The 27,250-nt window shown below is 48.6% G+C and overlaps 14 protein-coding genes across 14 annotated transcripts; 6 read left to right on the forward strand and 8 right to left on the reverse strand.

The window, feature by feature from the left end:
- Window positions 1-95: 95 nt before the first annotated feature.
- Window positions 96-2,196, reverse strand: N7478_008560 (MICOS complex subunit MIC60; the record flags this gene model as incomplete). The annotated part of the gene is made up of 4 exons (XM_056924774.1): window positions 96-140; window positions 200-1,806; window positions 1,875-2,007; window positions 2,083-2,196. 4 exons carry the CDS (start codon window positions 2,194-2,196, stop codon window positions 96-98), a joined length of 1,899 nt encoding a protein of 632 aa, XP_056777500.1.
- Window positions 2,197-3,222: 1,026 nt separating this feature from the next.
- Window positions 3,223-4,160, reverse strand: N7478_008561 (Rab family GTPase; the record flags this gene model as incomplete). The annotated part of the gene is made up of 5 exons (XM_056924775.1): window positions 3,223-3,570; window positions 3,637-3,828; window positions 3,916-3,942; window positions 4,004-4,023; window positions 4,091-4,160. The coding sequence occupies 5 exons, from the start codon at window positions 4,158-4,160 to the stop codon at window positions 3,223-3,225; spliced, it is 657 nt and encodes a 218-aa protein (XP_056777501.1).
- Window positions 4,161-4,913: 753 nt separating this feature from the next.
- Window positions 4,914-7,078, forward strand: N7478_008562 (putative phosphoinositide phosphatase (Sac1); the record flags this gene model as incomplete). Its single annotated transcript, XM_056924776.1, has 2 exons — window positions 4,914-5,121; window positions 5,175-7,078. 2 exons carry the CDS (start codon window positions 4,914-4,916, stop codon window positions 7,076-7,078), a joined length of 2,112 nt encoding a protein of 703 aa, XP_056777502.1.
- Window positions 7,079-7,843: 765 nt separating this feature from the next.
- N7478_008563 (tetrahydrofolate synthase) lies at window positions 7,844-9,622 on the forward strand (the record flags this gene model as incomplete). The annotated part of the gene is made up of 3 exons (XM_056924777.1): window positions 7,844-7,861; window positions 7,990-8,127; window positions 8,216-9,622. The coding sequence occupies 3 exons, from the start codon at window positions 7,844-7,846 to the stop codon at window positions 9,620-9,622; spliced, it is 1,563 nt and encodes a 520-aa protein (XP_056777503.1).
- Window positions 9,623-10,153: 531 nt separating this feature from the next.
- N7478_008564 (glycylpeptide N-tetradecanoyltransferase swoF) lies at window positions 10,154-11,868 on the forward strand (the record flags this gene model as incomplete). Its single annotated transcript, XM_056924778.1, has 4 exons — window positions 10,154-10,232; window positions 10,293-10,746; window positions 10,830-11,613; window positions 11,671-11,868. 4 exons carry the CDS (start codon window positions 10,154-10,156, stop codon window positions 11,866-11,868), a joined length of 1,515 nt encoding a protein of 504 aa, XP_056777504.1.
- A 431-nt stretch (window positions 11,869-12,299) lies between these two features.
- On the forward strand, window positions 12,300-14,362 carry N7478_008565 (TLD domain-containing protein; the record flags this gene model as incomplete). The annotated part of the gene is made up of 2 exons (XM_056924779.1): window positions 12,300-12,342; window positions 12,486-14,362. The coding sequence occupies 2 exons, from the start codon at window positions 12,300-12,302 to the stop codon at window positions 14,360-14,362; spliced, it is 1,920 nt and encodes a 639-aa protein (XP_056777505.1).
- A 306-nt stretch (window positions 14,363-14,668) lies between these two features.
- N7478_008566 (uncharacterized protein) lies at window positions 14,669-15,763 on the reverse strand (the record flags this gene model as incomplete). The annotated part of the gene is made up of 1 exon (XM_056924780.1): window positions 14,669-15,763. The coding sequence occupies one exon, from the start codon at window positions 15,761-15,763 to the stop codon at window positions 14,669-14,671; it is 1,095 nt and encodes a 364-aa protein (XP_056777506.1).
- A 395-nt stretch (window positions 15,764-16,158) lies between these two features.
- On the reverse strand, window positions 16,159-16,853 carry N7478_008567 (uncharacterized protein; the record flags this gene model as incomplete). Its single annotated transcript, XM_056924781.1, has 2 exons — window positions 16,159-16,271; window positions 16,337-16,853. 2 exons carry the CDS (start codon window positions 16,851-16,853, stop codon window positions 16,159-16,161), a joined length of 630 nt encoding a protein of 209 aa, XP_056777507.1.
- Window positions 16,854-17,454: 601 nt separating this feature from the next.
- N7478_008568 (putative 2-hydroxychromene-2-carboxylate isomerase) lies at window positions 17,455-18,299 on the reverse strand (the record flags this gene model as incomplete). The annotated part of the gene is made up of 4 exons (XM_056924782.1): window positions 17,455-17,658; window positions 17,715-17,998; window positions 18,067-18,166; window positions 18,225-18,299. 4 exons carry the CDS (start codon window positions 18,297-18,299, stop codon window positions 17,455-17,457), a joined length of 663 nt encoding a protein of 220 aa, XP_056777508.1.
- A 675-nt stretch (window positions 18,300-18,974) lies between these two features.
- Window positions 18,975-19,208, forward strand: N7478_008569 (uncharacterized protein; the record flags this gene model as incomplete). Its single annotated transcript, XM_056924783.1, has 1 exon — window positions 18,975-19,208. The coding sequence occupies one exon, from the start codon at window positions 18,975-18,977 to the stop codon at window positions 19,206-19,208; it is 234 nt and encodes a 77-aa protein (XP_056777509.1).
- A 308-nt stretch (window positions 19,209-19,516) lies between these two features.
- Window positions 19,517-21,019, reverse strand: N7478_008570 (alpha/beta hydrolase; the record flags this gene model as incomplete). The annotated part of the gene is made up of 5 exons (XM_056924784.1): window positions 19,517-19,581; window positions 19,656-20,465; window positions 20,529-20,729; window positions 20,783-20,856; window positions 20,910-21,019. The coding sequence occupies 5 exons, from the start codon at window positions 21,017-21,019 to the stop codon at window positions 19,517-19,519; spliced, it is 1,260 nt and encodes a 419-aa protein (XP_056777510.1).
- Window positions 21,020-21,225: 206 nt separating this feature from the next.
- N7478_008571 (uncharacterized protein) lies at window positions 21,226-23,690 on the forward strand (the record flags this gene model as incomplete). The annotated part of the gene is made up of 2 exons (XM_056924785.1): window positions 21,226-21,488; window positions 21,554-23,690. 2 exons carry the CDS (start codon window positions 21,226-21,228, stop codon window positions 23,688-23,690), a joined length of 2,400 nt encoding a protein of 799 aa, XP_056777511.1.
- Window positions 23,691-23,796: 106 nt separating this feature from the next.
- On the reverse strand, window positions 23,797-24,650 carry N7478_008572 (alpha/beta hydrolase; the record flags this gene model as incomplete). Its single annotated transcript, XM_056924786.1, has 3 exons — window positions 23,797-24,156; window positions 24,248-24,551; window positions 24,580-24,650. 3 exons carry the CDS (start codon window positions 24,648-24,650, stop codon window positions 23,797-23,799), a joined length of 735 nt encoding a protein of 244 aa, XP_056777512.1.
- A 637-nt stretch (window positions 24,651-25,287) lies between these two features.
- On the reverse strand, window positions 25,288-26,714 carry N7478_008573 (type III PLP-dependent enzyme; the record flags this gene model as incomplete). The annotated part of the gene is made up of 2 exons (XM_056924787.1): window positions 25,288-26,342; window positions 26,426-26,714. The coding sequence occupies 2 exons, from the start codon at window positions 26,712-26,714 to the stop codon at window positions 25,288-25,290; spliced, it is 1,344 nt and encodes a 447-aa protein (XP_056777513.1).
- Window positions 26,715-27,250: the final 536 nt, after the last annotated feature.

The following is a 27,250-nucleotide window of genomic DNA, read 5'->3' on the forward strand; positions in this document are numbered from 1 at the left end:
GGTCTAACGCAAAAGTACAACTAAAGGTACAGTTCCTGTAGAGAAGACGAAGATGTACAGGATATATTGAAATCAGCATCGCTCAGGAAATGCGTTTACTCCACCCGCAAGCACTGGAGACGAGCCTCAGTCTCGATGACCTAGAAAGAGAATATGTTAGATATAATCAACGTTTGTGGAAGCCAGATATGCAACTTACCTCGAGAGCTTGCTTAACCTCAAGTACCCGGCGAACATCAGCGAGCCAGTCCTTGCTCAGAATCTTTGCCCAGCCTTGAAGACCGTTCATTTCACGGGCCGCGGCATCCACGTGGCCCTCCTCAAGTAGGCTTTCGGTGCGAACAAGAATGCTCTCGACATCGTCACCGTCAGCAAGAGCGTCCTTCTTGAACATGACCTTGCTCAGAACCATACTAGCGGCGTGGCTAGCAATACCGGCATCTTCGGGAAGCAAGCTAGCCTTGCGGACTTCGCTAGCGACACGACGGAAGCGCTCGACAATCATTGCCGTGGAAGGAATACCACGCTGGTAAGCGGTAGGGTTGATGGATGCGATGGCAGCATCGACAACTGGATCGTCAGCAGCCAGCTCCTTGACGGCAACCAATTCACGGACAAAGGGGCGGGGAGTTTCAGTTCGCTCGACGACAGATCGAACAGCATCCACGGCGACCTGAAGCTGCTGAGTCTTCAGGTTAGTGTCAATGACATTGCTCCAGCCAGTAGTCAGCTTCTCAAGCTCAGTGATGTTAGCAGTGAGTTCGTTCAGCTTGCTCAGGCGACCCTCGCGCTCGCGCTCAACCAAGTCCTTGACATCGTGAACGTATTTACGGTTCAATTCAATGGCCTGTTCCACGAGCTCGTTCTTCAGGCGCTGCTCAGCAAGATCCTGAGCACGCTGAAGCTCGACCTTGATCTTGTCCTGGTATGCAAGAGCAAGCTTCTCCCGTTCGCTTTCAAATTCCTCACGGAACGAAGCGATGTCAGAAGAACGAACCTCCTCGAAGCGACGAACCAGCTCCTTGGCCGACTCGTCAAAAGTAGCGTGGGCCTTGTTGAGCTCGTCCTGGGCGGCCTGGCTAGCCTCGGAGCGAATGGCAGAGATCTTCTCGCCAATCTTCTGAAGCTCCTCCTTAGCTTTAGCAACTGGCGCAGAGTACTTTCCGGCGTTCTCATCAGCGCTAATAACGGTGACAATGTCGTTGAAAGTCTTGACCAGCTCCTGAACCACGCTTTCATCGCCCTCCTGACTCTTCAGGAACTCAATGTTGTTAATTGTGGTAACAGCAGGTTTTCTAGGCTCATCAAGGGATACAGGCTTTTCCTCCTTCTTTTCTTCCTTGGGGGCAGACTTGGCCTCAGCCTTGGCTGCCTTTTGCTCCTTGGCCTTGGTAATAGCAGCAGTTCGCTGCTCTGGGTTAGCCGCCTCGGTCTTGGTGCTGCCCTCGTGAGCCTTGGCACTCATATGAGGTCCACTCTTAGAGACATCGCTTCCAGACTCTTCCTCGCCAGTAACCTTCCATGACAGACCGCTCTTGCTGGGGATTGTGACGGGCTTGCCCTCCTCCCGGGGAGCAGCAACAATACGGTTGGAATTTCTGGAGGCATTGGGGAAGCGGCGGTAGAAGTCACGTTCCTCGAAGTATAGAACACACTCCTCGCCGTACGGAACGTACTCCGTGAAGAAGTCGTGGAAGTTGTCAGACTTCAAGGCGAGAAAGATGCTACCACCATAGGCGAAACCGGAGGTCAGGATCAGGTAGAGGAGGAATCGACGGAAGCTACCACGCTTGCGAGGAGCAGGCGCTGACGCAGACTCGGGAGCCTTCGTGTCTGAATGAGGGTAGAATTAGTGCATGCTACATGCTACAAACAGCGGATAAAGTAGAGGTTGGCGGTACCTTGTTCCGAGGGCTTCGGGATGCTCTCGTGGGGGATGGTGGATTCGGATGACGGGGTAGCAGGTGTTGGGCTAGATGTAGGTGGCTTGGAGTCGGCAAAGAATCGCTGCGAAAGGGTCAATTGTTAGCAACGATGGTAATAGTGGTACCGGCAAGTGCAGGCTATGTCTGGTTATCATACCTGACCCGAGAGTCGGCTGCTCGCGCCTGCTTTGGAAAGCCATTGCGACGGGACCCGTTGGCGGACAGGAGACGACAGAAGCTGTCGACTCGGTGCAAATGAGGAGCGCAGCATGACGAGCCGCACAATCGCCAAACAGCGGGGAGTATTTGGACAAAAGGTGGATGAATTGGAAAACGGGAAGTCGATGTTCGCTCGCGATCCGCCCCGATGATCCTGCAGGCGGTCAGTCCGGTTTCCTCACCCATCACCTTGATTTGGGAGGTTCATACGTGCTACATAATAAGACAAACCCCACGGGCCAAGTTGAAATAAAAGGAATTTAGCTGGGTCATGATATTATTCGTAGTGTTTATTATCGTATGTCATAACTGCGATTACTTTCAATGTTGCAAAATAATTGTGTCCCACTATTAGTATCTATATTTCTCCGCGTACTAGTTGGCCGTGGGAGCTCGCGCGTATACTAGGAAGTTAAACTAGAGCTTTCAAGCAAATCCATTCGGATGTGAATTATTAGATGCATGTACAGAAACTACGATATTTGCATAGAAGGATGGTAGCAATTATATCAATGACCCGGGACTATGTACGTAGATACAATTTAAGAGAAATGTATTATCTGGGCATAGCATACTAAAAAGGAAAAGAGCTCTGGGCAGCAAAACCACGAACTAGGGGTAGGGTAAAGAGCAGATGCAGACGCCGGATTAAGAAGGGACAAGAAGTACAAGGGGTAAAGAGAAAGCAGGCGGGTCCTGCCACAACATGTCTAAAGCCAAATTCCAGATGCGTCCGTGAATAAGTTCGGAGGTCTCCGGTCGAGCACTCACTCGACCCAGTGAATTTCCGAAAGATAGAGGGGGTAAAAGGGTGAGAGAGAAGTAGGGGAGGAATAATGCCAAGGAATCATAAAACACCGAGATGACCAGAAGTACAGTGGGCAGATATACTTCGTCCCAGTCGAGAGGATCATGAGGCATACCCACATGCACTACCGAGGGTCCCCGAAGTCAAAAACGGTATACCAGAATCGTATGTTCGAAGAGCAGGGTGTTCATTATCGCCGACGAGAGGAGGGTAATCGAGATTTGGGGGCTGTGAAAAAAAAATGAAAGAATGTATCATTGTCCGATAAATTTAACAATTGCATGCACCTGCACCCTGGGTACCAGGGGCTTCGGGTCGCAAGTCGACTCCAGGTCGCGGGGCCGCACGCAAGTTCCGAGGACCAGCTTGGTCGAGCGGCAGCTTCTTCGCAATAGCAGTGAACAGTTCTTTCACATTTGTCGATGTCTTGGCGGATGTCTCGAAGAAAAGGAGGCCGGCCTCGCGGGCGTAGGCCTCCGCATCGGCGGTAGGGATCGCGCGCTTATCGGGGCTCTCGGTAACTAAATCAAGCTTGTTGCCCGCCAAAGCGATGACAATATTCTCATTGGCCTGGCGCTGTAGTTCCTTGACCCATGACTTGGCCTTGTCTAGAGAAGACTGTTGACAGAAGTGGAATGTTAGCGGGGTAGCAATCAAAGACTAGACGTAGCGGGCCGAGCATACCGCTTGGGTGATATCATAGACGACAACAGCACAGTTGGCGTTCCGATAGTACATCGGAGCCAAAGACTTGTATCTCTCCTGGCCGGCAGTATCCCAGATTTCGAACTTGACTGTGGTGCTCTCATCGAGGGAGATTGTCTGGGTCAGGAAGGCAGCACCGATCGTCGACTCCCGATAATCATCGAATTGGTCCTAGATAGCCTTGTTAGCTGTTTCGCTTTTTGATACTATCGATCATAGTCCCCAGTAGCTCGGCGGGACACATATTGCTTGATTTACCTTGACGAATCTCAATACTAGAGAACTCTAGAAGATGAGGATCATGTTAGCGCCCGAGATCCCGTACAACACTAGACAGAAGTCGAACCTTTCCCACGGCGGATTCACCTGTAAGATTCAAAATTATAGTTAGAAAAGCTCCATATAAGACGCATCTAAATATTTTCAGACATACCGAGCAAAACGAGCTTGAACTGAGCGAACTTGGCCCCGGGACGGGCGCCTGCTTGAGGTCGGGAGGCCATGGCCACTAATCAGGGGAGGAGGGGCTTTGAGGGAAGGGTCGGGATGATAGGAAGGAGTCAAAACACGATAAAATTTAAAGGCGCAAGGAGTCCCAAATGGCAGGTAGGGTTGCTCTCACAGAAATCAAGAAGATTAGAAGGTTTAAGGCAGACTGGAATGGATGACGGAAGTTAGTCCAGCCACATGAGCAGCGGGGCGGTGTGGCGGGTACTGTAACCATGACTGGAGCCAGTCTCACTGCAAACAAGCTCTTAGGCTTTCACTACCTGGTCATAGTACCTTCATACTAGTAGTGCCTTGATAGTGCACTGTTGTAGATTCTGCCGGCATTATGCATTGCCGGTTGTCGAGTACATACCACTGATATACTATATCTATGGACAACGAGTGTACAGTATGTAGAAGTATATGTTAGGCAACTGGCATATATACTCGTACGAAGCTTAGAAGTTCCGAACCCCATTATTCCTTTGTTAATAAAGGTTTCAGTTGGAGATAATTTTCAGACATTCTAAACATAGTCTTATAATAACTGTATAAAGATTATTGAAATTCTCTTGTACTGCGGGACTTGCAGGTAGGGGAAATCTGCTCCGACCCTCCACTAGGAAGTGCTGCGCCGCGGTCGATCATGTGTTCCTGGATTGCGATCCATATACTCCCCGAACTCCCACTTCCCTTCCCTCCCCCTTTGAGATAAAAACTCCCAACTCCACGAATCAAATATATTATTACAAGAGGGCGCTTTCGCGATGGGCCCTTCAATTCTCCCTTTTAGGGATGTCAACCTTCATGCATCGCCATCTCACTATGCGTTCACCTCCCCCTCTTCTCCCCAGGCGCCAACACTTGTTGTGGACCGACCGACTGGTGATATCCGTCTCAACGATGGCCCTCTCTCGGGTGCAAAGCGGATCTCTAGCATTTCTGGAATCCTGGGGATCATCAAGCTGAAGCTAGGTAAATTGCGACCGAGGGTTCTTTGTCAAGGCGACGTCGCTGACTGCATATAGACAAATACATCATTGTCATCACCAAAGCTCAGCCCATGGGTCGAATTCGTGGACATATGGTGTATAAAGTGGCCTCAACAGAGTTTCTACCCATGCGCGAACGCCCGTTACACGATACCGATGAAGATACCTACCTTGCGCTGATCAAGAATCTCATTCGCACCGGCCCCATGTACTTCTCCTACTCCTTAGACCTTACGAACAGCTTCCAACGTCAATCACAAGGTGCCGCGGACTTGCCGATGTGGAAGCGCGCCGATGATCGTTTCTTCTGGAACCGCTTCATCCAGTCGGATTTAATTGACTTCAGCCTGGGAGAGAACGATACCAGCGGAATTCGGTATGGCCCTCAGCCTGGCGCCGACCCCTACATCCTTCCTGTCATGTTTGGTATGCTACGTATCACGCCCGCTCGAGTCAAGTCCACTTCTTTCACATTTGCGCTTATTACTCGCCGGTCCAGACACCGGGCGGGAACACGTTACTTCTCCCGTGGAATTGATGAGGAAGGCCACGTTTCAAACTACAACGAGACGGAGCAAATCGTGGTTCTCAATGATGTAACTGGTGGATTGTCCGGTTTTGCTGGCGGGCAACCCATGTCCAATGGGAAGACAGGGCAGGACCTTCAGGTGTACTCTTTCGTGCAGACCCGTGGCAGTGTTCCTGTATTCTGGGCCGAGGTCAACAACCTAAAATACACGCCGAAGCTTCAAGTCCGAGGCGTAGATACTGCCGTTGAGGCCGCGAAAAAGCATTTCTCAGAACAAATTCGTCTCTATGGAGAGAACTATCTGGTCAATCTTGTGAACCAGAAAGGTCGGGAGGAACGCGTCAAGAATGCATACGAACAAATGGTTCACACCCTCATATCATCATCTAACGAAAGTACCACATCTGACGAGAGAACATCCGAAAAGATTCGTTCATTAGAACCAGGTCTGAAGCAGAAGGAGATGGATCGTTTGCACTACGTCTATTTTGACTTCCATAACGAGACTAAAGGCCTCAAATGGCATCGTGCTGAGCTCTTGATGGGCCGTTTATCAGATGGTCTGGCGCAAGGTGGATACTTCCGTGGGGTAGAAGCCCCAGGTGCACCGGGCGGACAATTGGATATTCGATCAACGCAAACAAGTGTCGTCCGTACTAATTGCATGGATTGCCTTGACCGAACCAACGTTGTGCAGAGTATGCTTGGTCGCTGGGCTGTAACTCGACAATTGACAGATGCTGGCGTCCTTCGCGCCGGAGAAACAGCCAATGACGACCGAGAATTTGAAGACATGTTCCGGAATATCTGGGCAGATAACGCCGATGTTGTCTCCAAATCATACTCGGGAACAGGAGCCCTGAAAACCGACTTCACTCGTACTGGTAAGCGTACACGGGCTGGTGCACTCCAGGATTTGAACAACTCGATCACTCGATATGTTCGCAACAACTTCCTCGATGGTCCTCGCCAGGATGGCTTCGATGTTTTCTTGGGCACCTACCTGCCATCAGACTCAATGGCCGTGAATATCCAGCTTTTCTTTGATCGACGACCCTTGGTGATCCAGGCTCTCCCCTATGTGTTCGCGGCGAGCTTGTTCATGATTTTAGTTGCCACCTTCACTCGCCAATTGCCTGACGCTGCTGTCTGGCCCCTCCGTATCTTCATGCTGTTCTGGTTCATAATCGGTGGCTACTCCCTGAACTTCATTCACGGGCACGGTATGCTTTACGTTAACTGGCCCAAGCTCAATACCCCCATTGCCGGGGCCGAGGGTTACCAAGATGCAATAATCAAAGCCCGCACTGACCCTATCATTGGCCAATGGCTTCCTTCGAGGCGGCATCAACGTGGAGTAAGCAATGCTCGTCTCGTTTTTCTGGAGGAGGGCAAGACGAGAATTGAATAAACTCTCAGTCAAATTGCTTCATTAGCTCTCTGTCTCTTCCTACCTACCTCCTTTGCCTTCACATGTATACTTTATGGCTCGATGTCCTAACTACAGTTGCTTCTTCATCGCTCGTTGAAGAACCCTTTCTTTGTTTCTTCTTTTCTTTTTTATTATTTTTCTTCTTTTATTTGCTGGCACATTCTCCACCTTGGAAGGCTTTTTCTCTTTACTTCTTCTTTCCGACTCCTTCACTGCTCCCATTGCTTCCTTTGTCTTGATACATTCTTATTCTCTTCTACATGGCTCCAATTGTGACCTAGATGTTGCCTTTTATTACTTTCTTGACATAACACTTTGTCTTTTTTGCTGTTCAGCGCCCTTAGAGGTAGACGAGATCTGGTGTGAGATTATTGGCTAAACATAAATAGGTAAAATACTCTTTAAATCGCTCAAGAATTAAAGTAAACAAAAATTTCCCAATCTTAGCGTATATGTAGTAGAAACTGCAATGCTCGACCAATGATTGTTCAGATAGCTGCAAGATAGGAATGACCACGTGATATTTCCCATGGCGGATCATCGAACGTTAAATGCTTTCCCGAGGAGAGCTTGGATCCATTGCTGAACCAGATAATCTTCGAGCTACCGGGTCATTTTTGTCTCTTAACACCCGCCTGCTCCCTGAAAGTTCTCAGGCACGGGTCTCACTTGTCCATGAGAGGAATTTGGAGAGCATTAACTTCGTCCTTTCCTAGGCGGGGAGTTTCGACTCACTCGCCCGCAATGACTCGCACATACGAGGTATGCCCTCCCGCCAATATCCGCCGATTGTCGATTTTCCTGCTGTAATGGGGGAATTGAACTGAAATAATTTGTTCGCAATATGTGACGCTCTTAGGACGGAGGCTAATCATATATCAATTGCTTAGGCCGCGATTACGGCGCTCAACTCTTTACAAACCAACTATGCGATCGTGGAGGAGCTTCGCAAATCTGTCTCCAGGAAGGAGATGAACGAGCGCTCTATCCCGGAGACAGTTGAATGGCTTGGGCGTATCGGTTACAAGGTTCGCATATATCTTCTACTCCCAATTGTGTTCTTCTTTCCCACCTCATTGGAAAGGCGGGGGCTGACATGTATCCCCACTTCTCTAGCCCCCCGACCTCGACAGCTTGAATGCAATCCACGTCGCTGGAACCAAAGGAAAGGGCTCTACGTCTGCTTTCATTTCCAATATTCTTTCTCAGTACACCCAGTCCGAGGCCGGCCAGTCGACACCACACATCAACAAGGTTGGACTCTACACTTCCCCGCATCTTCGATTTGCCCGCGAGCGTATCCAGATAGACAACGCGCCACTTTCAGAACAAAAATTCGCCAAGTACTTTTTCGAAGTATGGGATCGTCTCGAGGAAGCTGCCAAACTGGCCGGGGAGGACCCCGCTACTCCAGGAACGAAACCCCAATACTTTCGCTACTTGACCTTGATGGCATTCCACACATACCTCAGTGAAGGTGTCGACGCAGCAGTTATTGAGTGTGGCATTGGTGGGCAGTATGACTGCACCAACGTGGTCAAAAAGCCCAAGGCGACTGCAATTACCAGTCTTGGTATTGACCATACCGCGATGCTCGGCACTACAATCGAGGAGATCGCATGGCACAAGGGTGGTATCATCAAATCGGAGGTGCGTGGTTTTACCGCACCCCAAGCTCCAACTGCGGAGAAGGTGTTGAAGGAGCGAGCTGCGGAGAAGAACACCCAGCTGGATGTCATCTCTGCCCACCCTGACCTACAAGTTGGCAACACGGAAGTGAAGCTTGGACTGGCAGGTGACTTCCAATATACCAATGCGTCTCTTGCAGTTGCAGCCGCGGCGGAGTATTTGAGGAAGACCGGCGTGGCAGACATTTCTGAAAATGTCATGACCGAGTCGCTCCCAGCGAAGTTCAAGGTCGGACTTGAGAAAACACGCCTAGGCGGTCGCTGCGAGACCCGGTATGAGAAGAATGTATCGTGGTATATCGATGGAGGGCATACACTTGAGAGTATTCGTCTCGCGGGTTCGTGGTTCGCGGGGCGAATCCAAGAAGACTCTTCCTCAAGCGACATGGCCACGAAGAAAACGCGTATCTTGATCTTCAACCAGCAAACTCGAGACAGCACAGCTCTTACCCGTGCTCTGCATGAAACCCTTTCTGCGGCTCTCGGGGCTGAAATTCCTTTTACCCACGCTCTGTTTTGTACTAACGTGACCTATAAGCAGGCTGGTTACCGGCCTGATCTTGTTAGCATGAACACCAACACAGATGATATTGACCATCTTCGTGTGCAAAAGTCACTCGCCGAGGTTTGGAACTCCATTGACCCTCATGCTCAAACACAGGTGTTTGGTACTATTGAGGAAGCCGTGGACTTTGCACGAGATGTGGCCGCCCAAGAGCGTAAGGTTCTGCAAAAGGACGAGACGCCAGTAATGACCTTTGTCACTGGTAGCTTGCACCTGGTCGGCGGATTTCTCGATGTGATTGAGACGAAACCATACTCTGAGAGTGCTTAATTGCTTTCCGATTCTGGGAGATACGTATTACCTATGATTCTTGTATCAACACTTGAGGTATATTGTTGTGTATGATGGCTTATAGAGGTGTTTCCTATTTTCCTTTTTTTGTCGATTTCAACAACTCGAGATTCCCCATACAATGCATTCACCAATCAGAAGAGATGGAGATGTCGATATAGACGTACAGGATTAGTGCGAAGTTCCCGAGGTTCGTTGCTCCGCGGATGTTAGCTTGTGGCTTAAAATCAATGTAATGCCACGTAGGCCGGTCGATAGCTGTTTCAAATATCATTGTAAACTTTAGAATTATAAGGATCAAAACCATAATTGGTATTCGAACCAAATTTCCCCTAGGTGCTTATGTTTGTTTCGTAAAAACGGCACAAAACCTTGAAAGTTGCGCAAATCGACTTTCCCCACCGATCCGCGTGCTACAGACGGTTAAACGTGGGGCCCAAACGAAATCCTCCCTCTTCCCTGTCTCATCCCCAAGGTACAACCTCCAACCACTTTCCTCAATTACCGGCTATGTCAGGCTCCTCGGATAAGGGCAAAGCGCCTCAGCGCCCCGATCAGGGCGAAGACTCGGGGGCCTCCAACAACAAGGGTAGGTAATCTTAAGATACCCCTCACCGAACAGCAGCTAATGCGAATCGATCGAAAACAGGCTCCTCCTCCGATAAAAAGAATCTTCCTCCCAAGATGATTGAATCACTCATGGAAATGAACCCGGCACTGAAGAGCGAGCTCGCCTCCATGCCACAGGACAAGGCTGCGGAGATGCTGTCTAACATGGACATCTCGCAATTGCTGACTGGACTCTCTGTTGGCGGCAAGAACCAGAAGGATATGGCCTCGTATAAGTTCTGGCAAACGCAGCCTGTGCCTCGTTTCGATGACTCGAAGAGCAAGGAGGCTATCACTCAGGGCCCGATCAAGATCATCAAACCCGAGGAGGTTTCGAAGACACCCGGCCCGCTGGTCGAGGGCTTTGAATGGTGCACTCTGGACCTGACAGACCCCGAAGAGCTGAAGGAGCTTTACGAACTCTTGAACAATCACTACGTGGAGGATGACAATGCCATGTTCCGTTTCTCTTACTCTCAGTCATTTTTGCACTGGTATGTCAGCTTTATCCCATTCTCCGATTCACTGCGGGGGCAATGAAATGTTTGACTAACCGCGGGTCCTTTTGAATTTGCAGGGCTTTGATGTCTCCAGGATGGAAGAAGGAATGGCACGTTGGCGTGCGCGCCACCAAGTCGCGCAAACTGGTCGCTTCCATCTGCGGTGTTCCCACCGAACTCCGTGTCCGCGGTGAGCGCATCAAAGTGACAGAGATCAACTTCCTCTGTATTCACAAAAAGCTGCGCTCCAAGCGCCTGACCCCGGTCCTCATCAAAGAGATTACTCGTCGTTGCTACGTCAATGGTATCTACCAGGCTATCTACACTGGCGGTGTCATCCTGCCAACGCCCGTCAGCTCATGTCGTTACTACCACCGCTCTCTAGACTGGCTTAAGTTGTACGAAGTCGGCTTCTCTCCTCTTCCTCACGGCTCTACCAAAGCTCGCCAGATTACCAAGAACCACCTTCCTGAAAAGACTTCGACCCCCGGTCTGCGACCAATGGAGACCAAGGATATTGACGCTGTTTTTGATCTTCTGGAGCGTTATATGCTTCGTTTTGACCTTAACCAAGCATTTAATCGCGAAGAGATTGAACATTGGCTTGTTTACAAAGAGACTGAGGGCAAAGAGCAGGTGGTCTGGTCGTATGTTGTGGAGGACCCGCAGACACACAAGATCACAGACTTTGTCTCTTTCTATAACCTCGAATCTACAGTCATCAATAACGCCAAGCACAAAGAAGTTCGCGCTGCCTACTTGTACTACTATGCCACGGAAACCGCCTTCACCAATGACACCAAAGCTCTCAAGGAACGATTGTTGTTGTTGATGAATGACGCTCTGATTTGCGCTAAGAAGGTAAGATATACTCTTTCCCTCTAGTTGGATTTTCACCCTGTTCTAACCAATTTCTAGGCCCACTTCGATGTTTTCAACGCCCTTACCTTGCATGATAACCCTCTCTTCCTGGAACAGCTGAAATTCGGCGCCGGTGATGGCCAGCTGCATTTCTACCTGTTCAACTACCGGGCAGTCCCGGTTCCAGGTGGTATCAACGACAAGAACCAGCCTGACGAGAAGAAGATGGGCGGAGTTGGTATTGTTATGTTGTAGATGGAAATGCTTGGCTGGTTGGTGCGTCTTGATGCATCGCGAATACCCAAGAAATGGATGCTTTATGTTGCTATGATGAAAAAGATAGTGAAAGTCAAATAACATACTTGAACAACTTTTAAGTGCCCTCTCCTACTTTTATAGCCCCAATTTTTATAATCTCGTAACCGACAACGTGTTTCTACTGCATGGCCGTTAGAAACTGACACCTGAGGCATCAATATGTGACTTTCGTCATCTGAAACGTCGCGTTCTTGCTCCACCTCCACATTGTTTTGTTGCCTTGGATCACTAGATCAGTCACCTTTGACTAGGTTCTCGTTCTTTAAAATACCAAAGACATCCTTTTATTTTGGTTCTTTTGTTTCCCCTCCGGCATATCCACGTCACGAAGTGAGACAGCGGGGAAGCTCCCCGCATTAGTCGCAACAATGGGTGCTGGCCAATCCGCTGAACATAGTGGAGCAACTCAAGGTTAGTATAATTGACTTCGATGAGCTTCGGTGACCTTCAACTGGAGGAAGATTGCACTGTGCCTTTCCCGAGACTTTCATCGCAAGAATTTCTTTTCTTACTACACATGATGTTTTGTGCAACCCATACCTGACTATCAATAGAGGAGCTAAGCTACATTCTCGCGGAACGTTTCGCGACAAAATGCTTCACGCCATTAGAGCTCACGCACTTCAAGGACAACTTCTTTTCTCGAGCTACCGAACAAGGCGGGCTGAAGTATTGGAATGAAAGGACATTGTCTGATTTCCTAGGCATCCCAGATGGCAGTTTCTCTGCTTCTCACGAGAACCCTCTTGATGCAGGCCCGGTTCTCTTTCGTATGGTCTCGTATCTTGGGGCTTTTCCATTCCAGAATACCCTGGCACCAAGTGTTTTGACCTTCGACGCAATGGTGAAAGTCGTCGTGCTGCTGACAGAGAGATATGGCAAAGTCCTACGACGGGGCCGCAAGGATCGAGTGAGATTGTTGTTTGGGAGTCTGGCTGATGTTGGTAGAAAGGATGTTGGAGTTGCATCCCAGAAACCGGAAGAAGATAATGAGGAATCTACCATGGAAGAGGGAACTAGCGCCTCTAATGCGCAATCTCATGTACCTGGGTTCTCGATCGATGAGCCTGCGAATGATGATTACGATGAAGACGAAGATGATGATCTTGCTCTCGCTGCGCTGGAGACACTTGATGCCATTGAAGTGTTTAAGCATGATCACCGAGTGGATCGAACGGTTTACGAAACACGAATCTCTCTTGATACGTTTCGCCGTTTACTGATGTTACTCCTCGTTATTGCACCCTTGAACCCATTGGAGTCTGTTAAAATCTACACCTCAGATCTCGGGCCTGAGAGAGTGGAAGCAATTCAAAAGGAAGCAGATAGTATCATTTCTGCTTTCTCACATGAGGAAACTGACGGAGGAATTTCATATCGTGCTTTTGCTCGGACAATTTCGACCTCATTACCTTATCTCTTTGATCCTTTAACAGCCTTGTTCGAGCATCTGCTTTTCAGCAAAAACTTAGATTTCTCCCAGAAGCGTCAAAGGGGATCAGAAGAAGAGGCAGCTGAAAAGCCCGAAGAGATGAATCCTCCACTATCGGTTATGCTCTCCGGTACCTTTGAGTCGAATATTTTGACACCCACTATGATTTCTCACCTTTCATTTTTCCTACCTGCTGTTTCGCCATCATTAAGTCTATTCCGCAGTGGTGCACGTCTTCACCCTGTTTTCTCAACTGCTGCCCACGGATCTTCACTCACCTCGTTCTCTCACCACGTTTTGACCTGGCAAAGCTCTTCTCTCATGATTCTTCAGGGTGCGGTAGAAGGATCATCCGGGGACATGGTCACAATAGGTGCATACATTCCACAATCCTGGAAATCATCGTCATCAACAAGCACTTCGTCTCCACAACAATTATCCAGCCCCCTCCCCTACCTATTCCAATTATCCCCGTCACACTTGGTCCTCCAAGGAAATACGTCTTCAACCGTCGCACAGGATAAAAATCTGCCCACAGCATGGTTCTCTTCACACTCCGGTATTGCTCTTGGCTGCCAAATTCCCCCACCATCTCGCAGCCACCAGACCCATCCAAAGCCACATGGTGCTGGCAGTCTCCTGATTGACGTGAACCTCGAATCTGTTGAACTTCATGTCGCCCCTGTCGGACACGATGGTGTATTTTTACCATCTGGCACCTCATCGCTCCAAGATAAAGCAAGTAAGACAACTCTGGATCTATACAGTCTCGAGATCTGGGGCATTGTTCCTGATCCTGAGCTTTCACTTTCGAATTCAAATGTAAGTGCCGTCGATCAACAGAAGGCCAAGTGGGAATTTGAGGCGCGAGAGGCAGAAAGGAGACGGAACGTTAATCTGAAGGCTGGAACGGGCGAGTCTGCGAAGGAGAATGCAAGATGGCTTTTAGAAACAGCTGGGCTTATTGGCGACCACGGTCAATCTGGTGGAAGTGTTTAAAATATCCAGGCTATAAGACGTATCGCAGGCGCTTCCTTATTGTGAAATGTGAACTTATGGAAATTAATCCAAATGTATTTGGTAATTGTGAAGAGATTCACGCTGTTGGTGGAGCCGTCTCATGGTCTCTCTTTCAATTCGTATACTATTAAGCATAAAAAAAGCGTAACAATACGGGAACAATACGGGCATTCTAGAAATACAAATTCATCATTAAGCAGCTTGCAAATTGAGGACTTTTGGTTGGTCAACTAGTATGACTAGAAAATCAGTCTCTGTACTGCTACTCGCTATACTCCGCTTCTGCTATGATTGATGACGACCCCCGTATGCCGCACGATCCCGGTTGCGCTCCTCGAGGCCTTCCAAGTATCCCAATGTGAGAGTCCTCCCGTTGTTTTCTCGATCCTTTATTGCTTGCACAATAGCAGGAGCCCAAAAAGCCACTAACTTTGACTCATCCCGACCACGGGCATATAATTTGCTAAACCCACAGGGTCTTTCTTCATCTCTAATCACCTTCGATGTGTTCCAACACGAGCTCACAACCTCATAGTTCCCCTGAAAAAAATGCATGAAAGGTAGATAAAGAATCCATAATTGGGTCAGGATTATCAAAGTACAGAACAACTTGCTGTCCTCTAGATCGTTAAGCCAGTGTGGTGAACGGACCGTGAACACTGACGAGCTGATTTGGCAGTCGGCAGTGACTCGTTTGATACTCTGGTCACCGCGGACTATCGAGTGTAGGTAATGAAGTACCTCGGCTCTCAAGGTTGAAGAATCGAATCCCTGTAGCAACCGGCGCAATTTGAATTCCTTCATCCCAGCAGGGTCGCGACAGAATCGTTCACACCAGGTCATGAGGGCCAAATCCGCTCCATTCGAGGTATCCTCGTTGATTCCCAGGAGGCTCTGGCCTTCATACTCTTCAACTCCATTCTTCAAATTTTGTTTCTTGTGAGATACTCTGAAGCGTCGACCGGGTTTCCATTGCAGAGTAAGCGATCCACTGCCGCGATAGGCTCCTACCCCGTCTCCATCGCGAACAACTTTCAATTCATTCCATTCGCGGTCTTCATGATTAATCCGTATTACCGAATACGTCAAATTGATATAAAAATTCAACACTGTTTCGCCGCCCTCTTTAAACCCGTAGCCTTTGATATGAAGGCCTATCTGTGGTGGGAGTTGAGCTTGTTCGCGAATGAAATGGTATAGCGCGTGTGGCTCTCCCGCAATAGCTGAGTCTAGATGTGTAGGGATAATGCTACTATTATTGCCTTGATTGTCGTCTGGGATCGAAGCATCAGATTTGTTGGAAGAAGACTTGTCCTTCCCGTGTCTGTCACCTCGGTTGACTGAGTCTAGCGGTATCTCAGATTCAGACGTCTCACTCATATTATGCGAGTATCTGATTTGATCAAGAAGTACCTCATACAAAGTCTTGATTGACTTGGAGTGGAATATTGAAATCAAATACACGAATAGGTTCACCGAACATTTTGTGTCTCGGGAAAAAAAATATTTCAGCCTCGTGCTCAGCCCACTTTGGCCCCCGGGGCCCAAAGGATCGACTCCTGTCTGAAACTTAGAATAGGATCCTGATATTCTGACATTACTAAATCAAACAAACAATAAATAACATAGATTGTGACAAGTTAGAAATATATCCATAGACCTTGGAAAAATAAAATAAAGATGCAGTGTGTTTATCCCGCCAATGCAAAATGGAACCAGCCCGAAAAACCAAATTCTAGTATATAAACATGAATCAGCAGCGCTAAAAAGACCCATCAATTCGTTTTCGGCGGAGGGGCAGTGCTCGAATGCTTCTCTCGAAGGAAATCGCAAAGCTTCTCTTCATCCATATTATCGATTTGTTCAGGATGCGGAGCCTGATCGATCTCTGAAAATGCATTCAAGTTAGTGAATCGGTTTCTCCAAATATAACCAACTTGAAGCAAGACACACCTTCTTCTATAGTTTCTTTCGTAGTCTCATATTCAACGCCCACCAGCTCGCGGACCTTGTTCCCCACATTTTGTAATGCCTCTCCTGCTGCAGGAACTGCGCTATCCATGACAGTCTCCTTCACAGCGACAGCATTTTCCTTGGCTATACCCACTGCTTGGTCCTGGAGCTCTGCCACTGATTTCCCACCAGTCATAGAATTAATCTGGCTCTTTACACCCGCAACAACCCCGCCTTCGCTAGGCTCCGAATTGACAAGTGTAGCATCTGAATCGCTCTGTTGGGGCGGCTGGTTGAAAGCAGGGTCACTTGAGCCCATAACGTGGTATTTGTGAGATTTTAATCTCAAGGCGTTGAAGATTATAGATGAGAGGAGGGTTTTGATAAGCGACTTCGGGGCAGGGGTCGTAGGGCTGAGCTTGACACAGGGCTGAGGGGAAGAAGCGCAAAAGTTGGACTTGGGCGACGCTAGCGTGGAGGTATGACGCCTGTGTGGGGATTTAGGGCAATCGCCCATTGAGAATCTTGGTCTTTGGTTCTCCAGGCGGCAGGATCTGGGCTGAGATCATGGCGCATTGTGTTGAGCGTAGCCAAGAAGATTCCATTTGTCGTTGCTGGTTTGTATCTGGAAATGACGTCGCCGGATCCATCGGGTGTGGGTCGTTGATGCGGATGGTTACAACATTGTGGAACACCAAGTGGGAGCGATATCGTGGTGATTTTGAACGGATATAAGATCCATTGCTTCTGTACGAAGGATGGGGTAGGATCTTGTACTTGGGCAATTGAGAAAAGCATGGGACATATAAGTTTTCTGCTGTTCCTCTGACGCAACGAAGGGGGTATTGCTACTTAACCGCCGTCTTTCTAATTTATACACAATATTCTACGCCGTAGCCAAAGAGGATAAATCTAAATAATTCATTTGATTATTGGAGTGACAGCGAACGAGAGGATTTTCATTGACTATAGATAGGAACACGGCTATTGTAACAGACAGATTTATAAGCCCTGCAGCTAAGTGCACATCATGCATGTACAAGATAGAGAAGAGATCCGAAACTTACCATTAGAAAGAATCTGCCACCAACATCAATTGACCAGGAAACTTCTCGGGACTAAAGAAGAGATTTTAACCCAGTGTCCATGCCGCGATCTAGTAATAAGAAATTTGCGACTTGTCCTAGGTGATCCACGCCCCAAAATCCTTCTGTGTTGCCATTTGCATCGGTACACTCAAACCATGGGAGACCAAATGCCCCAATCTTGAATGCGTGGTCTGTGTTTGAAAGTAAGAGAGCCTTGATATCTGGTTGATTGGTCTTAAAAACATATTAGCCTTTCGGTTGTAATGACTAGGTGACAAAAAAGAACTCACAGCTTGTAGGATCTCTTGAGTGGCATCCTTTCCAAGGACTCCCTCAAAGACCGGAATAAATCCTTCGGGTTCTCCAATATGAGAGTTTCTGTCAACCCACATAGATCGGAACAGCGCCTCCATCACTAAGGGTAGCTTTTCAGGTGCTTTCTGCAATAGAGCACACAGGGCACGTTGAACACCGAGGGTTTTCACGGGGAAACCTTCGGGCATCTTCTCATCGATTGGAACAGAGAATTGTTTTGCCCATCTCAATCTTTCTTGTCCAATCCATTTGTCCTTGTCTGTTTGAGTCGGAATTAGTATGGTTTCTGTTCTTGGGTTATCCTAGGCTTTGTGGTACGAAACACACTCTTGACATTGATCGGAGGTGTATTGTTACACGCATTCATCAAGCCCCCCAGGAAAATAGGGACATAGTTCACATTGCAATTAGCAAATGTAGGCGAGTTCTGGAGTTCGGTTAGAGACGGTAATCGGTTCGAATACTAGGTCACAGCAAGGACTTACTCTCAGTATATGGAATGCGATATACGCAAAGGGGCTGACAATGTCGATGTAAAGAGTAATTTTGGGAACAGCCATGATTATTTTATCCTATAGACAATGAAAATGTCCTCTCAGACCCAAGATATGCAGGAAGCTTTGCTTAGATTGAAGTTGCAGTTCTGTTTGCTTTCATATCCCCGCAAAGGGACTCGATGAGTAAGCGTGATCAAATGTTGCCGAGGTCCGGATGGTTGGGAATAGCTTCCTGCAATTCGTACTATTTCATGTATATTTAAGTATATTTTATTGTTATCTAGTACGGCATCCTCTGAAACGAGGCATTTTGATATTTGCAATTACTTTCCCCGGTGATAGCCTGAGAGCAATGTTGAACCTGGGTAAGATAAACCTCATCTAGGTCCCGAATGTATGGCAAATAGCACAGCCGAACTAACTCCGAGATTTTCGTATTACAAGCATTTAAATGTATGCGTTTCATTCTGGGATGGATTGATTGTTCAGAATCTGGGAAATATAGCTATTTCAGGAATATTAGCCCAAAAGTTGTTGAACAATCGGTCTACTTGCATCAAAATGTGGTCATAGTGGCTGAAGAGGATATTTGCCATCAACAGTGCCACTTGATCCTTACTTGAGTATTTTCAATTCCACCTTTTGCATACTTCTTCCTTCCTTACATCTTACGTCCTCTTCAAATAATCATACCGTTCAATTCAATTAAAAAAAAAATCGCTTCTCTTTCCCACAAAGATGACTTCCCGATCCGCTAGCCCCCATCGTTCCGCCGAGAACCTTGCTTCGATCCTCAACCTTCGCCATAACGGCGAGACCGAGGAATATGACCATTCACAGGTAACAAGTCGGGGTGCTCCTGCTCGTCACTCTCGACGTCAGAGGTCAGAATATCGCTCTTGGGATCGTGCAAGCGATACACCTGCAGGTGGAACTACAGGTTCTAAGAACAGGTCCAAATCTAGACATTGATACTTGCTTGATGTCATGGCTTAGGGACACGATGCAACATGCCAGCAGAAATGAAAAACAGGAAATCGTGTACATAAATATTTAGATGTCTGGGCCAAATATGCAACTCGATTGCCTCGAACCGTACAACTATTCGCCCTTGCGAATGAACAGCCCTAGTTGAATCTATCAGCTTTCTAGGTTTGTATAGGAATATTTCATGGGAGCAGGCTATAATAGCAGAAAACCCAAAAACTAAAACCACCCAACTAATATGCGACTTTGGTGAACAATAAACGCCCTGCATTCAACGCTGAGTGAGGGTCTATTCAGTTTTCAAAGGCTCTTAGAACGGCAAGCCCGGCAACAGAGGAAGAAGCAACCTTGTTGTGACCTAATTTTGTGGCAATGTTAGTATGTATTCAAAATTCAGAAACTCATGCTAGAAAGCACTGTTAATCCACGTACCTCCATATTGTATACGCTCCCATCGGACTCTTTTCACAACCTCGGCCCCATCATTGCCTGTGAACCTATGCTCCCAGACTTTTATTTGATTGGGGCCTCCAGAATCATTCTTCTCGAAGGTCAAATCTCCTGGGGCGCCTTCAATGTTCTCGCCGGTAGCAGCCTGCCAAACCCGCCGACCCTCATACCAGGGAATATCTGCATCGTTCATCGAGTGCACGATTGTAAGATCCAAGTCCTTCTGGGAGAACTTCAAGCCAGACATGTCGGGGTCTGCCGCGTTGATACCAGCCAGACGAGCAACCCTCGCAGCAGTGTCCCAGTGGTCGACAAGGTGGCTCAACACCCACTTTTTAAAGCGTGGGTATCCAATCAATGGAGATAGCATGGGTGGCGTGAATCCCTTGATACTGTAGGACTCAATAACATTAACAATATTGCTGAAGGAGGCAAGTAAGATTACACCTGCGAATGGCTCGGCATTTTTTATGGCAGGCTGAATCGCTTTCGGATCTGGCGAGCCAAATGCAAATCGCTCGGCAACCGCTGCCGTGACTGCTGTGCCTAGGCTCTGTCCTACAATTGCAATCCTCGACGTGGGGACATTGAGCGGACCTGCGGTGAGAAAGTTGAGCAGAGATACACCGTCGGTGATCAATCCTTCTTCACTGGGACTGCCAGTTGAAGCACCGAATCCGCGGTAATCCAATGCAAACACGTGAATGGGGTTCTCTGGAGTAGACAATGCCAGTAGAGTGTTGTAACCATTTGGCCTATTGGCAGATCCCAAGTGAGCCGCATTTCCGTGGACTGCCGAATCATAAAGTTAGAATAGTTGGTAATTGGTATTGGGGATTGACCTCGTCTACCTACAACTCACGACAACTCTGGCGTTGGGATTACTAGCCAAAGTCTTAAAAGCGACAGTCTTCGTATAGTCTTCGGCTGGACCAGATGGAGTATTCTTCATTAACTCATTCTCGTGCTCATGCACAAGATGCAGAGGCAACAGATGCCAGCCGTAAAGGGTCTCATTGTCGGGTGTCTTTAAATTGAAGGGCTGAACTTGGGTCTCTGAGTAATATGAGTCAATAGATGAATAAATATTGAAGACTTATAGACATTACTGAGAAATCCAAATTGTTCAACCTGATTTATATCTTGCCAGTAGCTTGGATTGAACTTGTTGACATAGAGAGCACTGTATCGATGTCAGTTACCTCATGGGAAATAGCATGGCCAATAGAAATTTACAGGCGCTGGACTTCTGGAAAAGTCAAGGAGCAGATAAAAAGGACATAAAGCAATCCACCGGCTGCAAGAGCCCAGTAGGCCCTTTTCAAAATGGGCTGCAGCTCGACCATGATGTGGATATGAACTGAAAATGTGGAGGAGGCGATAACTGGCGCTGATTTGGCTTATCGACAAGGATTCCGCCGCGACTTATCGCGCGTCACGCTTTTTCCCCCTTCCACACTCGCTCATCCCCCGACATTTACGTCAACCATCATCCAGAATACGATCATGCCTGGCTGAATTTAGTCGATTTCGAGCTTTTATTGAATTTGCCATGGCCGAGAAACGCAAACAGCCCACACGCGCAGGGCGCGAACCTGCCAACAAGAAGCGTGCGTCCGAAGCGACCACGCCCCAATCGAAAAAGAAAGCTGCGACACCAAAAGCCCCTACGCCTCGAGTACCAACTCCTCCACCCCCGGAGCCTGTCGAGCCGCCGCTTCCATCGAAGGTTAACGAAGGCGAACCGTTGCCAATCAGACGTGCGCGACAGCCAACTAACCTGTCGGACAACGAGTACCAGTCTATCGCAGAAAGGTTTGATTTTTGTTGCCGAAATTGTTGCCGAAAGCGAAATACTGACGATTGCTCCTGTATTATAGCGCGGTGCTCCTCTTATCGCTGGAACGTTCGAAGAAAAAATGGCTTAGCGATGGTATATTAGTCCGATTTTACACAAAACCAAAGAAAACTAAGCGCGAGCAAATCGAGAAGATGAATCCTCCGAAAGAGTCCATGGTCAAAGTTGGCCTTTGCGATGTGACCGTTGGTCCTCATCTATTTGATGCAATGATTTATACCGTCAAGGATCCGACAGTCCCGCAACCAGTCCAATACGCTTCTCCGCAACCGCAAGCCAGGATGGTCCACTATGGGCCTGGGAATAACTTTCAACAACACCAGCCTTATCAGTCCAACCAACAACGAAGGCCACCTTATACTCCGGCTCCCCCAGGCCGTCCACAAGGATATCAGGGAAATTATTCGCCCGCCCCTCGCGGTCCACATCAACAGGGGCCTGCGACGCCGCAATCTGGACAACGACCACAGTCACAAAATCAACCAGGACAGCCTGCAAAGCCAAGTCCAGACCCCGTTATTCAAATGCTTGCCACTCGAGCTGCCGCCGATCCTGAACTCAAGGCGCTGATGAGGGTTGTCGCATCTAGTCAGGCATCCCAAGAGCAACTGCGTGCTTTTCAGGCTCACATTGACGAACTCAATGCGATCATCAAAGCAAGAGAGCAGCAAGAAAAACGTCAACAGGCTTCTTCAACACCTACTCAGCAGCCTCAGGCTGTACCACAACCAGCGACCCCTGCATCCCAAAACCGACCTATTCCCCCGGCAAATGCGACCCCACTCAAAGCTGATACATCAGCTAAACCCTCACAAGAGCAAGGTTCCAAGTCACACCCCACGGTCACAATTGAGAATCCATCCAAGGACCAGTCAGCACAACCAACAGGGCCAGCTAAACCGCAATCTGATGGACAATCACCATCTAAAAATCAACCACAAACACCAGCACCAGCTCAGCAAAACCAGTCGTCTAGTACCCCTCAGACCTCTGGCCCAGTCGTAAAGCAAGAACCAAGTGCCAATGGACCAGTGAGTTCCCAAGGCACACCCATAGCGCCAGCAACTTCGACCCCGGCCGTGCTATCAAGCACTGTCAACACACCAGGTCCTGTCACAGCCACGCAGCAAAAGCAGAGCCCTGCGTTGCGTCCCACGCCACCCGCAAATAATGTCCAACAATCTACTCCCCGACCAGGTCCTCCCTTCCCTCCGTATCAACAACCAGCCTATGGTTCTCAACCCCCTCTCCAATCACGCCCTCCACAATATGGCTCGCCAACACCATACCCTCGTCCACAGGCACCTACAACGCTGGCACCTACACGTCTCCCATACAAATCCGTCGTTTTTGAATTCACCTCCCCATTGACACCGTATGGCAGCAGTACTTCAGGCCATGCCGGTTCCGGTGATCGTTACTTGTTCCCTGAGTATTCGATCCTGGAATGGATCCAAAGCGAGAATACCCTTCTAGCCTCATTCCTTATTGTTCGAAAGGTGGATCCGAATATCCCCTTTCCCATCGAGATTCCATCGGAAACGGGCCCCAGTCGGGGCAAGGGTAAAGGAACCTCTAAATCTAAGAAAGGCGACAAGAAGGGCAAAGGAAAAGATGCCCCAGATACACCAACTCCTGGCCAAACAGAGACATCTACATCAACAGATGTAGTTCCAAAGACTGAGCCCTCCGATAAATTCGATAAACTATCCGCTCAACCCGGCACACCTGGTACACCTGGTACACCCAGTGAACCACCTGCCAAGGAAGCGAATTTAAAGGAATACTGGCAACCCGTCACCTTCCGCATACACGCCTCTGATGCTCGGGTTCTCGACCCATTAAGACGTGTTATCAAGCCGCCAGATGAAGTCCGCAAATATATGAATGAAATCATGGATCGAGCTGAACGTGCTCCTGACGGATTCCCAGCCTTGCGTCTTCCAACTGAAGATGCACGCGAAGCGTTCGAGGCAGAGAGCACCCCCGCTTCGACCATAAATGCCAACGCTTCCCGCAACCGTGCTGCCCGGGGTAGCACTACCAAGATCGAGGTAGAATCGGAAGTTGAGAACAACCCTCTTGAAATAGAAGAGGAGGAAGAGGAACTATTAGAGTTTTACGGCGCACCATTAGGCTTAGCACCTATTGGAGCTTAAAATATCCACTAAATGTACTTTTACAAAAATCAAGGCATTATATTCATTGCATCCGAATTTATAATTATGAAGAACACTATCTAATCTCTCAGGGCTTCCAACCAAGCTAGTCCATCGTGATCTCACTCTTCACCTGTCCCTCCCTACTCGCAATCTCAAGTGCGTTCACCACCTCATCAGGTCTACTCAAAAACGGAGAATGCGAAGCATCAATCCGATAAGCAACAGGATCCCCCAACGTCCTCGGATACTTCTCCTGAGTTCCAATCTCTATTGCCCCATCCTGCTCACAAAAAATATACACACTCGGTACATCCCTCCACGGCTCATAAAGCGCCGGTTCCAAAAACGTCTTCAAAGTCTGCGATTCTAGCTTCGAGATCCACATCTGAGCCTCCTCAATAGACAAATCATTGTAGAACATCTTCTCTGCCTGACATGAATGACAGTATCCCGTCTCATAGTTCTGTTCATTACATGGATTAGTACAAAACCCATACCCCATTAATGGACCAACACCTTCAACATTAAGGTTGCTAGTGTAACACAACACATACCGGCTTTATCCGCTCTGTCCATCGACCCCCAAGTAAATTAAACAATGACTTTCCCTTCGGCGTAACAAAAGATCCCATCCAAACAACCATAATCACGCCGCCTGATTCTCCTCTCCTCGCACGCTGCTTATAGCCCAGTCCCTCGACTGCGCTGGCATCTACCAGCCCAGCGTAGGAATGGTTGACAGCAACTACTTTCTTGCCGGCAAGAAATAGCTTCTCAATAATGGACTTTGTATGTTGGATATCGGCGTGAAGGCCTTTTTCGGAAGATCCACCGACAGATGGTTTCGAGATGACTCCGCTTTCGTGCCCTTTTTCTTTTGAGTAACGTATGTAGTTTCTTGAATGTTTCTGATGTGTGCCATGCGCCGGATATTAGGATGAAGAAGGGGTTTGACATTTTGGTAAGCGTTGATTATGATTATGATCAGAATATTTGCAAGGTTTTAAGTAGATTTGAAAGGTACTATGTGCGATGGGGGTCTTTTATAGAGTATGAATGCCTTAATGTATGGTTGTTCGGCGGAGATGGTTTCCTGGGATCAGCACCTTGCACACAGCATTGGGAATGGTGTTGCGAGGTGTGGGCCTCGGATGCTCGTTGAAGTAACCCTTTCGCTACGGTTTGGCCGACTAGGGGAATTAAGTTGGTGGAGTTTAAGTCGTTATCGTTGATGCATAGATTGGGTTTATTTTGGAAGATCTGATTTAGCACGGAAATACCAGTTGACAAAGAATGAAAGATGAAAGGTGGAAGTTTAAATGCGAAAGAAGATTTCACAATAAGTCATCGTAGCCAATCGGCCCAATCCAGTTGCAGAGCAGGAGAGCCAAAAGTTCTCAAATCTAACTAGATCTATAAAGACACTAATGCAAAAGCAACGTCACGGTATACTGACCAGTCAAATCAAAAGTTCAAAACAAGGATATTCTCAATCAGAAATATATAGAGCGCGATGGATCCAAGGGAACACAGCACAGAACCAGAAGAAGCAGGCAAGGAAATGCAATATAAGAAAGGATTAAACGAAGACATATCAGTAGTTGAGCAGGGCGGAAGCACCAGTCTCGCTTGAGATGTAGATGACCTCATGGTTGTCGGAGAACCCGTTGAAACGGGTAGCGCTACACTTGGTGTAGGCGCCCATCTCCTCGAAGTAGAGCCAGTCGCCTGTGTTGACGAGGCCAGGTAGATCGATCCGCTCGGAGATGACGTCGATGCCGTCGCAGGTGGGACCCCAGATGGAGTATGAGATTGAGTCCGAAGTCGCAGAATTCGGAGTGCCCTGCTCGGGGTTTGCTGCAGATAGCAGAATCTGAGCGGTTGGGTGCTGGTGGTCGAAGATGATGTTCGAGAAGTTGCCGTACACGCCGTCGTTCAGGTAGAGCATGTATGCGTCCCGGGAGGGATCCAGCGGGTCGGGAGTATCGCGACGAGCAATTACGTTGGCGGCCAGAGTGAAGGCATTGGCGACGTAGTAGCGGCCTGGCTCGGCGATGATGCGTACATTGGGCGGGAAGTAGGTGTCCAGGGCATCGCTGAGGATTCCGGAGAATTTCTCAAAGGTGTCCTGACAGAAACCACCGCCTACGTCGAGAGTGTGTAGCTCGTGACCGATCTCTTCTGCTTGGTCGAAGACCAGACGCGCATCTTGGACCGCCTTCAGGAAGGCGCGGGGGTCCTCGGCGCCGGAACCGACATGGAAGCTTACACCGACGACCTTCAGCTCGAGTTGGTGGGCTAGCTGGAGTAGCTGGTAAGCTATATCGAGGGATGCGCCGAACTTCATGCTCAGTCGGCACAGGCTGGTCGAGTCGTCGGTCAAAATGCGGAGATAGAGCTCCGATTCCGGGAAGTGGGCTTTGATCTTGTATAGTTCGTCGGCGTTGTCGAAGGTCATCTGCTTAACTCCAACCTCCCGAGCGTAGCGAAGGTAGGACTTTGTCTTGCAGGGCTGGGCGTAAATGATTCGGCTCGGGTCGATACCGGTTTGCAAAGCCAGATCAATTTCGGACTTGGAAGCACAGTCGAAACCATTACCAAGCTGGGTCATGAGGCGGAGAACCTCAGGATCAGGGTTACACTTGACAGCTGTGGGGGTTGGTCAGTTTTACGGGATTCAAATAGCAAATTATGGGAAGCTCCCCGCTAGGAGACAGAGGCAGGACACCTACCATAGAAAGGCTTGACACGGCCCAAGTTCATCTTCCAGCGCATATGCTGGCGGTAAACCTCGCCCATGTCGGCAACATAGAAGGCATCCTCCTCCCCCGCCGCACAATGGTCCACATCGACCTCAACGGCGCGCTTCTTCAAAACATCCAGAACCAGGTCCTTGGCAGCCAACCGAGACTGGAACAACTCGTCCCCATGGGTGCTGATCAGACCAAAATTGTCCCGGCCATTAAGGTCGGATTTAAAGGTGCATACCTCAGCAGGCGAAGCACACGCAGTCGGTGCCATATCCGTGTTGCTGCGACTCAGCACGGTAAATAGATTCTCCAAAAAAAAAGGCGAAATTTTTAATAGAGAAAACAAAAAAGAGAGATTGGTTTGTTTTTACGCGACTGCGGCGTTAGGGAGGACGAAAAGTGTCGCAACCGAAGTTGACTGGACCAAGCCTCCTAGACCCTTCCTCCTTAAGAGGAAGAGTTCTCAGAGTAGTCCTATGCGGCAGCTCAAGGTATGCGGGATTAACCTGAGCGGGCGTCAATGGGACGAAAAAAGGCGCACCGAACGGGAGCTCAGCAACTAGCAGTAGGAGGTGGAATGGTATTAAGAGTGTCGCGGGGACGTCGAGTGGAGACAATTTGGCTAAGAAGCACCAAAGAGGCTCGTGGAGCCGTGATGACGGATTGCCTTAGGGGAATTGCACCTAAGGCAGGGATTGACTATAAATTGGAAGCGACCTGTGACGCTCTCATAGGTCAGCGAATATGAACGAGTCGCAAGAGATTTGAATATGAGAGAAAAAAATGGACGGTTAAGAGGGCGCGCGG

Source organism: Penicillium angulare, assembly GCF_028827245.1.
Source record: "Penicillium angulare strain IBT 27051 chromosome Unknown utg000005l_segment0_segment0, whole genome shotgun sequence".
NCBI classification, from domain to species: domain Eukaryota; kingdom Fungi; phylum Ascomycota; class Eurotiomycetes; order Eurotiales; family Aspergillaceae; genus Penicillium; species Penicillium angulare.